At 58.3% G+C, this 10000-nt stretch overlaps 2 protein-coding genes across 2 annotated transcripts; one reads left to right on the top strand and one right to left on the bottom strand.

The window, feature by feature from the left end:
* Positions 1-270: 270 nt before the first annotated feature.
* On the top strand, positions 271-3751 carry PTSG_12626 (uncharacterized protein; the record flags this gene model as incomplete). Its single annotated transcript, XM_004991463.1, has 2 exons — positions 271-663; positions 747-3751. The coding sequence occupies 2 exons, from the start codon at positions 271-273 to the stop codon at positions 3702-3704; spliced, it is 3351 nt and encodes a 1116-aa protein (XP_004991520.1). The 3' UTR covers positions 3705-3751.
* Positions 3752-4378: 627 nt separating this feature from the next.
* Positions 4379-9873, bottom strand: PTSG_12625 (uncharacterized protein; the record flags this gene model as incomplete). The annotated part of the gene is made up of 13 exons (XM_004991462.1): positions 9443-9873; positions 7873-9177; positions 7517-7617; positions 7176-7271; positions 6791-6963; positions 6350-6509; positions 6049-6134; positions 5720-5806; positions 5461-5519; positions 5181-5275; positions 4866-4980; positions 4638-4730; positions 4379-4422 (listed from the first exon to the last, which is right to left on the bottom strand). The coding sequence occupies exons 1-13, from the start codon at positions 9756-9758 to the stop codon at positions 4379-4381; spliced, it is 2730 nt and encodes a 909-aa protein (XP_004991519.1). The 5' UTR covers positions 9759-9873.
* Between the last annotated feature and the right edge of the window lie 127 nt (positions 9874-10000).

Raw genomic sequence — 10000 nt, 5'->3', positions numbered from 1 at the left:
CATCATCATCATCATCATTGCCACCGTCGGCCCCGCGACAGCGCGGGCGGCATGCGCATCACAGCCCGTCTCCAGCGAGACGGACAGGAGTGACTGCGGCTGCAGCCTCACGTGCACCTCACAGCAGCCCCGGTGGCGATGGCAGTGGTGTTGATGGAACTGGGCAGGGGACAAGGGCGTTGATGGCTGGTGAGCGCAGTGCAGATCCACACGGACCCACCTCGACCCCACGCCAGACCACCAGCACCAGAGCCGATGTTGGTGGTATGGATGTGCCTCGACTGCAAACGCCCCCGCCGCACCTGCAGACCCCCGGCAACGACAGCATTGCACGGCTGCTTTCTCTCTCGGGAGGCAATGTGCAAGGATACCAGCGCCGACGCACCAGCCGCCACCAGCATGTCCAACGACAAGAGCAGCGGTGTGGCAGCAATGGCGGCGCACATGGTCGCGCACACAGCGACAGCGGTGATGGTGATGCGACACGTCAGGAGGAGGGCCATCGTAGTGGCCTGCAGTCATGCTTGGATTGTCAAGCAGATGACCAACAACCCGTGGCAGGCGATGACAGCGCTGCTCGTCATCGCACTGCAGTCAACAGACACGCAGACACCAGTCCAGGCAGCGGCGGCAGCAGCAACGCCAGAACTGGCAATGCCAGTGGTGAGAGCCCACGACGACAGCACCAACAACACCAACAACACCAACACCACCACCAACACCACCACCAACACCACCACAAACAGCAGCAGCAGCAGCAGCAGCGTGACGGGCAAGCAGTGAGTCCGCATGCGAGTTTGGCGGCTTATCTTCGTCGCTCCCTCCTCCATGGTGGTGATCACACGAGAACGGACAATGGCGATTATGCGGAAGGCAGTGATGGTGGTGGTGGTGGCGGTGCTCGTGACGGCGGTGCAACGCACGGACAAACCACTGGCTTTGATGGTGTGTCCAGCTCGCCTGCGCGTATGCCCGTGCACGACGCACACATACACAGGGCCGCCGCCACGCGTGCATCTAGCAGCACAGCACATCGCAATGGCAACTCGCGTGTTGAGCACTTGTGGCAGCAGCGCAGCGGCAACGGTGGTGCAGACGCAGGCCTGCGTCGCTCATCATCAGACGCTCGACTGAGCAGTGGGGTGGCAGACTTGCTTGCACGCATGCCCCTCGCTGGTGACGATGTGAACGCTGCAGACAATGCCGTCACGTCAGCACCGCATTCCGCACAGGCCTCATACCGTCGCCGTGGTGTTCCGGTCACCGAACAACCACGACCATCAACCACGGGCACGACCACGACCACGACACCAGCAGCAGCGCTAGCGCCCCTGCCTTCATCCTTCCCTTTGGCGTCCAACGGTAGTGGCACTGGCATCTTGGCTCTGTTGACTGAGGGGCAGCAACAGCAGCAACACCACCACCAGCACCACCACGAGCAGCAGCAGCAGCAGCAATCGTGGCATGGGCAGGCGTCTGCTACCTCGCACGGTGCCCCGTTTTCCTTTGCAATGCACCGTCGTGGTACTCACCAGCAGCAGCAGCAGCGCGGCCCAGGGACGTTGTCGCAGCACTCCAGCCCCGAGGGTTCCGATTTCACAAAGACCCGCTCTGTGGGCACCATTGCATCCTCCGAACACGGTGGCGATGGCGAGGACATCAGGCGGTGGCGGCGGCGGTTTGCACCTCCCCGCGTTCCTGATGCTCCTGATGCTCCTGATGCTGGGGATGATGACGATGATGATGATGATGACAACGGTGGTGCTGTTGAAGACTTGGGCCATCGTGATGGCTGCCACGAAACCAACATTCGTGATCGCCGCAATCACTGTGAAGGTAGCAGCGGTGACATGGAAGCAGTTGGACTGGAGGATGGACAAGACGACGATGGCCGCACAGCTGCGCAGACAGACCTTGATAGTTCGCTGCACCTCAGCGATCTCAGCGTCAACGACCCGGAAGAATCGAGTCACTACCATCGCCATCATCACCACCAGCACCAGCACCGTCCATACCGTACGCTCCGTGGTGCGCACACGAGCGACGATGATGGTGGCGATGACGGTGATGATGATGATGGTAGCGGTGGCGAAGGTGTTGGGCAACACAGTCATGATGGTGAAGGTGGTGGTGTTCGTGGTGGTGATGGTGACGATTATGGGCGGCAGAACAGTGGTGATCGCGCCAACCAGAGTCGGCGTGCCGCAGTGCATGACAGAAATAGCCATCAACGTGGGGCCACTCACGTGAACGGCCGCAGGCGTCATGGCGATGGGCGTGGCACAGGGGAGCACATGCAGGGCGAGCAAGAGACGCTGGTCCGCCAGCCGCTGTCACCAGGCCAGACGCTTCGTGCCTCACACCTGCACGCGCCGCTGACGCTGCAAACACTCACGCCCGACCACGACGACGATGACGTGACGCCATACGGTGTGGATGGTCATCAGGACGGCATGGCACAGCACGCCACTGGTCGCCAGCACGCAAGGTCACATGTTCGTGCCCGTCCTCTCGCGTCGCGAAGCTCTGTCAATGAACGTGGTGGTCACACACCAGGCCCCGCTGTTGCCACCACAGCCGACGGTGAGGATGGGAGTGGTCGACTGGATGCGCACGCACACATCTTCTCCGCAGACCACCCACTCCTGAGCAGCACAGGGCGCAAGCTGGCGCCAACCGCATTTGCAGACGTTGCGCGTGTTGGCGCCCGTAGCCGTGAGGACGATGGCAGTGCAGGTGGCGGCAGTGATGGTGATGATGGTGATGATGGTGATGATGGTGGTGATGGTGGTGATGGTGGTGGCTATGGTGATGAGGACATCCACAGCGAGCACCATGCCATGGTGATGGCTCGGGCCGCTTTTCTTGGTGTTGGCAGCAGCAACGATCGGCAATCAAGAGGGACGTCATCCACGCGCACAGACGGCGTTGACAGCGGCCGGCTGGCAGGGTCATTGCAAGACCTGCCACTGCCCAACATTGATGGTCGTGGTGGTGGTCGTGGTGGTGGTCGTCGACATCACCGTAACGACGACGACGACGACGAAGGGGACGTTGCTGTTCGCGAGGAAGATGAGCATCGGAGGCGCCAAGCGAAGGAAGAAGAGGACGGGCGGACCGCACCAAACCCCGCACGCATGCAACATGGGCACACTCAGAATGAAGCACGTGCAACGGCCCACAGCGAAAACAGCAACGGTGATGGTGCCAGCGGAACGGGTCGGTGGGTACAGTCCCGCCAGGAGATGCATGACCACAGACAACACCAGCAAGAGGGCCAGTGGTGGTTGGAGCAGGCGCATGTCTCAAACCATGATCCAAAGCTGTCACCCTTGCCGTCACTGCTGTCCTCATCACCGGACACCGTCCACCCTTCCCGCGCAGTCGCGCTCGGCGCCAGTCTCACGGAAGCGGCCAACAACAACCGCAGCGCCACCAGCACCCATAACAGCAACAGCCACACCAGTCACACCAGTCACACGGGCCATAATGGTGTGTTAGGAATGGCGCCGTGGCCCGCACACCACGGCGGCTCGTCTTTGGTGCTGACCGGTGGAGGGGATGAGCGGTCAGGGGTGGCAGCGTTACCTCCAGCGTCACTTCGCGAACAGGCAGCTGCCGTGAGGGGCGGTGGCAGCGACAGTGCTGACTGCAGCGCTGGTCGTGGTGGCTGGAGGATGCGTGCTGGGCACAGCCCGCAGTAGCACAGGATGGCTTGCAAAAGATTGTGTGTGTGGGGGGGGGGGGCAAGTGCGTTACATGGGCATCAACCATCAGAGACACGCGTATCGTTTGGAGAGAGAACAGTGAGGACGGCAGCGAAATGCGGCATAAGCCGACGAGCAGTGTGACAGACACGTTGAATAGCTTGAAGGCGCATGTACGATTTTGGGGTTCCTTTGTCGTTTGTTGGACCTGAGCGATTTGTTCATTTGAGGAGTACGAATGCTGTTAACAGTAAACTATGGCACATATTAGAGGCACCTGACGATGACGACACACATGCACGCAGAACACGAGTCATGCATGTGCCCAGCAGCATAACATACGACGGGCACCAGCCTTGGGCAGACACATACAAACAGCATGACATCAGCACGTTTGCAAGCTTGGTGAAGACGGTAAAGGTAACAGCCACAGGTAACATCACACATTAGCACAAACTGACAGACATGCAGACAGACACACAGACAGACACAGACACACGCACACACGAGGAGAGAGGAATAACGAGCAAGGCGGCGAAAACAATCGCGCGTGCTCAGGGCAGAGGGAAGAGTCGCCAGAAGAGAACAAGGGGGTAGACAAGATTCGAGAAGCACACGAAGACAAAACCACAATACGCAACCGTGCAGTACAATCGTACAATGGTACAAGCCTACATGAACATCATCCGTTCCAAGTCTGAAACAGACATGTGTTCTGCAAACGCACACAGGAAGAAGAGAAGGCGGTGAGGGAGGTGGTTGCACGTGCCATTTCACACAGCAAAACAATAAGGGCGGTGTTGTGTGTGTGTGTGTGTGTGTGTGTGTGTGTGTGTGTGTGTGTGTGTGTGTGTGTGTGTGTGTGTGTGTGTGTGTGTGTGTGCTGTGATTGGAGAGAGTGAGACGGCATACGAGGAGTGAAATGCGCACCTCGACTGGATTGAGAGGTGAGCTCTGTGGATGCAAACAACTCTGCCGCCAAACGCGCCGTTGCAGCACGCTCCTCCTCCTGTTTTTTCAATCCTGCAAGTGTGTGTGCGTGGATGTGTGTGCGCGTGCGTGCGTGTGTGAATGGCGAAAAAGGGAAAGTGGTTTGTGGTGAGCCAGGGTCGACACCAGAGCAAACACCCCGCGGTGCACGACAACGAGGTAACGTACGTTGGCGCTGCACGTCCTCCTCAATCTCTTTTCGCGCCTTTGCAGTCTCCTCCTTGCACGCCTCCATCAGGCGATGCTCGTTGCCAACCGTCAGAGCCGTGTCAGACAAGTTGTTCTGCACACGCGACAAAACCACACATGCAAATGAAGACGTGATGAGCCAAAGCAAAGGGGACGCCGAGGGTGTGGCACTGTGTGTGTGTGTGTGTGTGTGTGCGTGTGTGTGCGTGCGTGCGTGTGTGTGTGTGTGTGTGTGCGTGCGTGTGTGCGTGTGTGTGTGTGCGTGTGTGTGTGTGTGTGTGTGTGTGCTCTCACCGCCGCAACGCGAAGAGCGGTTGCCTGGTACTCGCGGTGGAGGTTGTTGACGCGCGATTGCAGCATGTCCGCCGCACGCGTGTAAATGTCCTCAGCTGCGGTGTTGCATTCAAGCACGCAAACAAGAGAGCCAAGAGCGCAACCAGGATGAGCAGTGTGCAAGGTGGGGGTGTTGGGTAAACACCTAAAATATGCCTCAACTTGGCTCTCTCGAACCGCTGATGCGCGCGCACACACACACACACACACACACACACACACAATCATACGCAAAGCGTACCTGTATCTGTCTCTTCCTCTGCTGGCACTTCGAAGGAGAGCGCGTGATATGAAAGTAGCCTGAATTCAAAACCGGCCACGAGCAAGCCACGAGACAGTGCATTTGGTTAACACCCACAAAGGTCATGTAGACACCAGCACGTTTGTCGCAATCAGCAACACGTCAAGAATAGGTATGGCCACAATGCACTCGTCAACGAGGCAAGCTGCAGGGAATATGTGTGTGTGTATGTGTGTGATGACTGCCATTACGTCAACACCTTTTGAATGCGTCGGTCACAGTTGCAAACGGGGGCGGGTCTGATTCTTCAACGACGTGGTGATCAGAGAGCTTGGCGCGCTTTCGTCTACAGTCAACAGGAACAAGCAACGGCAGCAAACATTAGTGTGTGTGTGTGTGTGTGTGTGTGTGTGTGTGTGTGTGTGTGTCAGGGATGGGCAGAAAACGTGTGTGTGTGTCAGGGATGGGCAGAAAACGTCATCAATCGATCAATGAGTCGGCCAATCAAGCAATCCTCCAATGCGCACCTCTCGACCTCCTCCAACGTGCGCTTGAGCGGGTCTGGCTTAAACGTCTTCCTCCTCCAACGTGCACTTGAGCGGGTCTGGCTTAAACGTCTTCTCAAAGCTAAGCTTCGGCTTTGGCTCGGCCTTCTTGCGCCTTGCCGCCATCACCTGGTGGCAAAACACACACACACACACACACACGCACACACGTCAGCGCTCAGCATGCCCAAACACATGATGACACATCAACACGCCCACACGTGAACACATGAACACATCAACACGCATTCAGGCCTTCACATGAACATGCATACACAACACACGGCACGTGTGTTAAACGTTACGTATGCAACACATACGAATGTACAGCAGCTGAGGCGCACCTTTGCTTCGTTGCGGGCGTGCTTCAGACGCTTCTTGATGTCTGCCTTGAACACGTCCATCGCAACAACAGTCGGCGTTGCTGAGATGCGTTGCCCTGCTGTCGACCGGCGGCCGCGGTTTGAAGAGCGCGATGTGGTCTTGGACCCGTAATTCACGTTCCTGTGGCGCACACGCAAAGCAAATGGGCAAATGGGCAAATGGGCAAATGGATGAGCCACAAGAAAACAATCACGGGCACGCAGAAATACACACAAACACACAAACACACAAACAAACAAACACACAAAGACACAAAGACACAACGCGAGCGTGTTGATTTGTGACTGGGTGTTTTCAAAGGGCAGCCGGTCGTGGACAAACAAACTAACAACAAAACAACACGAAACAAGCTGCGCTGCCACGAAACAGCAAGCTCATCGCTGCACCAAACCATGACGTACGCTGTGCTGCTGACTGCGCCGCCGCGACCACGAGATCCACGGCCCGTCGGCCTCTTCGCTGCAGCCACAGCAGCGGCTGCAGCCGCTGGTGGCGTTGGTGCTGCTGTTAGTGCCTGCTTCGGCTGCGCTGTCGCTGTTGACGGCGCTGTTGCAGACCGAATGGCACCGCCAAGCTGGTGGTCGCCATCGTTAACGAGCACGCGCAGGTGTGTGCATATGCGTGTTGAGTGGAAAACGCAAAGCGAGAAATGTGTGTGTGTGTGTGTGTGTGTGTGTGTGTGTTGTCCACATGAACATAGCACAAATCGCTGCCAACACCAGATACACCAAAGGCACGTCTCAAGCAGACAAAGACACAACATGCACACTCACACAATACACACACCTGTGAGGCGCGGGAGAGGCTGGCCTGCAGCTGCGTGTAGCGCCGGGTAAGCTCGTTCAACTGACTCTCAACACCCGCAAGAGCAGTGCGCGCAACCTGTCATGCACGCACGCACACACACATACATGGGACAAAGCAACACAGCGACAGCATGAGACAGCGACAGCATGACAAAAACGAAAGGCAAAGGGCATGAGGCTGGCATTGGAAGAACGCGGCAATGGAGCACAGGCAACAACGGTAGACAACGCAAGCAGATGCATCACGGGAAGATAAAGGCATGTGCATGCACAACGCGTGATATGCGGAACATCACATGTCGACACGGGTGGTGTGCTTACCGCTGCCTGCTGTGGGGTGCACGACGGGATTGAGCGCTGCAGGTGGCCCTTCTTCGCCGACAGAGTGGCAATAGCCGCTCGCAGCTGGGACAAGTGTGTCGCTGATGCAAGCAAATTCAAGCACACAAGCACACAAACCGCAGTAGCACGAGGAAACAAAAAGGTGAGCAACCACAAGAGAAAATTGAACGCAACAAAACCCTGCGTGTAGACACGACACGCCACAACACGACACAACACAACACGACACAACACAACACAACACAACACAACACAACACAACACATACACATACACATGCACATACACACACAAAGCACTCGATACGTGGCTTCTTCGCTCCATCGCGCACGTACATGCATCTGCTGTCTGAGGTGCCGTTGCACTACCGGCAGAAGCGGCCCGCTGCGAGCGAATGGCAACAGCAGCAGCGGCCGCCGCCGCCGCGGGATTGGATGCGATGGTTGACGGAGCAGAGGCGCGGCTGCTGCCAGACATCACGCCACTAGCAACGCGGCTGAGGTGCTGGTGTTGTGGCTGTTGGTGTTGCTGGTTTGCAGGGCGCGGTGCACCCGTGGCTGTCTGGCCTGGGGTGAAGCCCTGTCGTGCCGCAGCAGACAGGTGTGCAGGCTTGCGACCACCGGGCTGCTGGTGCTGCTGGTGCTGCTGGTGCTGTGACAGTGGGTGTTCGGTCTTTGCGCCACCCTGGGCAGCAGAGCGCTGCTGGTGCTGGGCGAGCGACGTGGACAGCGTGTGCTGGAGATACTTACGCAGCACACCAATGTCCCACCGCATGATGGTGCCCACAATGTTTGGCTGCTTCTTCAGCACGTAGCGCAGCGTCGCCGCCTCGGCCGACGGGAGCTGCACAACAACAGCCTTGTACCACGCTTCAAGCTCCTGTCGACGCTGCGGCGGTGCCTGCTGCTGCTGCTGCTGCTGCTGCTGCTGCCCTTGCGTCGGCTGCGACTGCTGTTGCTGTCCTTGTGTTGCCTGTTGCTGCTGCTGCGCCAGTGCTGCTTGTGGCTGTTGCTGCTGTTGCTGCTGCTGTGACCTATGGCCCTGCTGTGCGTACTGCTGGTGCTGTCGTTGCTGTGCCACAGCGCCCGGCCCAACTGACGCGGGCGCAAATGATGTGGATGCCGACGAGGATGATGGCATTGCTTGTCGACCGTACGCCTGGCGCTGGAGCGGCGCCTGGTGCTGTCGCTGGCCCGCATAGTGGGGCCCAGTGCTGGCACCTGTCACGCCTGTGTTGCCATGCTGCCTCAACATGCCAGCTGCGGATGCTGCTGTTGTTTGTGGTTGTGGCTGTGGCTGCCGTGGTATCTGGCTTGCCTGCGACAGGGGCAGGGGTCGAAAGGACGGGTGGGAGGTGAACTTGGACTGCTGTTGCTGTTGCTGTTGCTGTTGCTGTTGCTGTTGCTGTTGCTGGGGAGGGGATGTGTGTTGGCGCTGCGCAGCCTGCTGGTAAACAGAGGCGCTAGATGTGTTGATGGCGCCTTGTGCTGGTTGGTAACGGGGCACGTACGAGTGTGACATTGGCGGCTGTCCGCCTTGCCGCTGTTGCTGTGCCTGCTGCGTTTGTTGTACTTGCTGCTGGCGCTGCTGAAGAAGCTTGATGAGCTGCTGCTGTTGAGATGACGACAAGCTTGCAGCACCTGCGAGCGGGCGAATGGGAACAAGTACATGGCCACTTGGCGGGTGAGCACACCACAGCTGGAATACATGAACAAATGGGGGGGGGGCGCCAAAGGCCACGAGCAAGCAGGCAAACGAGCGAATAAGACGCGAGGGGCAAGGGACGCGAAGAACAATGCACTGTACAATGCATTGAACAAAACAGTCGAAGGAGGGAAACGTGTGAAAATGATCGCGTGTGTGGGTGCTCAGGGGAAGAACAGACATTGTCCCTCACTACCGTACCTTGCTGTGGCTGTGTCTGTGGCCAGCGCGAGGAGGCGGTGCCGAGCGAGGTTGGCGGTGCGCCGGAAGGGATTCGAAACTGCGGCTGCTGTGGCGTTTGCGATGTGGCTGGCGACGGGCGCCATTGTTGTTGCTGCGGTTGGCTCATTGCGGCGTGTGTGCCGCCGTTGGAGCGGGTGCTTGGCTGGCTGGTGGCGGCGCTGCTGCTGCCGTTGTTGCTTGAGATGGCTGACGGTTTTGAGGGAAGACCATGGGTTGATGACATGCTTTGTGGGTGGGGTGGCGGGTGCTGCTGGGTTGGCGGCCTGCCATCCATCCCAGGCGGTTTCGGGTTGATGGTTGTTGGTCGAGTGGTGTGGCAAGGGCGGGTCGTTGGTGTTGCTCCGCACCGCGTCACCTGCGCACGCTCACCGAGCGCACAAGAACACCTGAACAAGACAAGGGATGTGACATGATTGGGGGGGGGGGGGTGGGGGTGGAGGAGAAGGCAAACACAGAGAGAAAGGGAGAGAGACAGAGAGAGAGAGAGACAGAGAGAGAGAGAGAATGTGTGTGTGT

The sequence above is a fragment of the Salpingoeca rosetta genome (genome assembly GCF_000188695.1).
Source record: "Salpingoeca rosetta unplaced genomic scaffold supercont1.20, whole genome shotgun sequence".
In the NCBI taxonomy this organism is placed as follows: Eukaryota; class Choanoflagellata; order Craspedida; family Salpingoecidae; genus Salpingoeca; species Salpingoeca rosetta.
The sequence above is the reverse complement of the archived record's forward strand: the minus strand, read 5'-3'. Positions and strand labels throughout refer to the sequence as shown.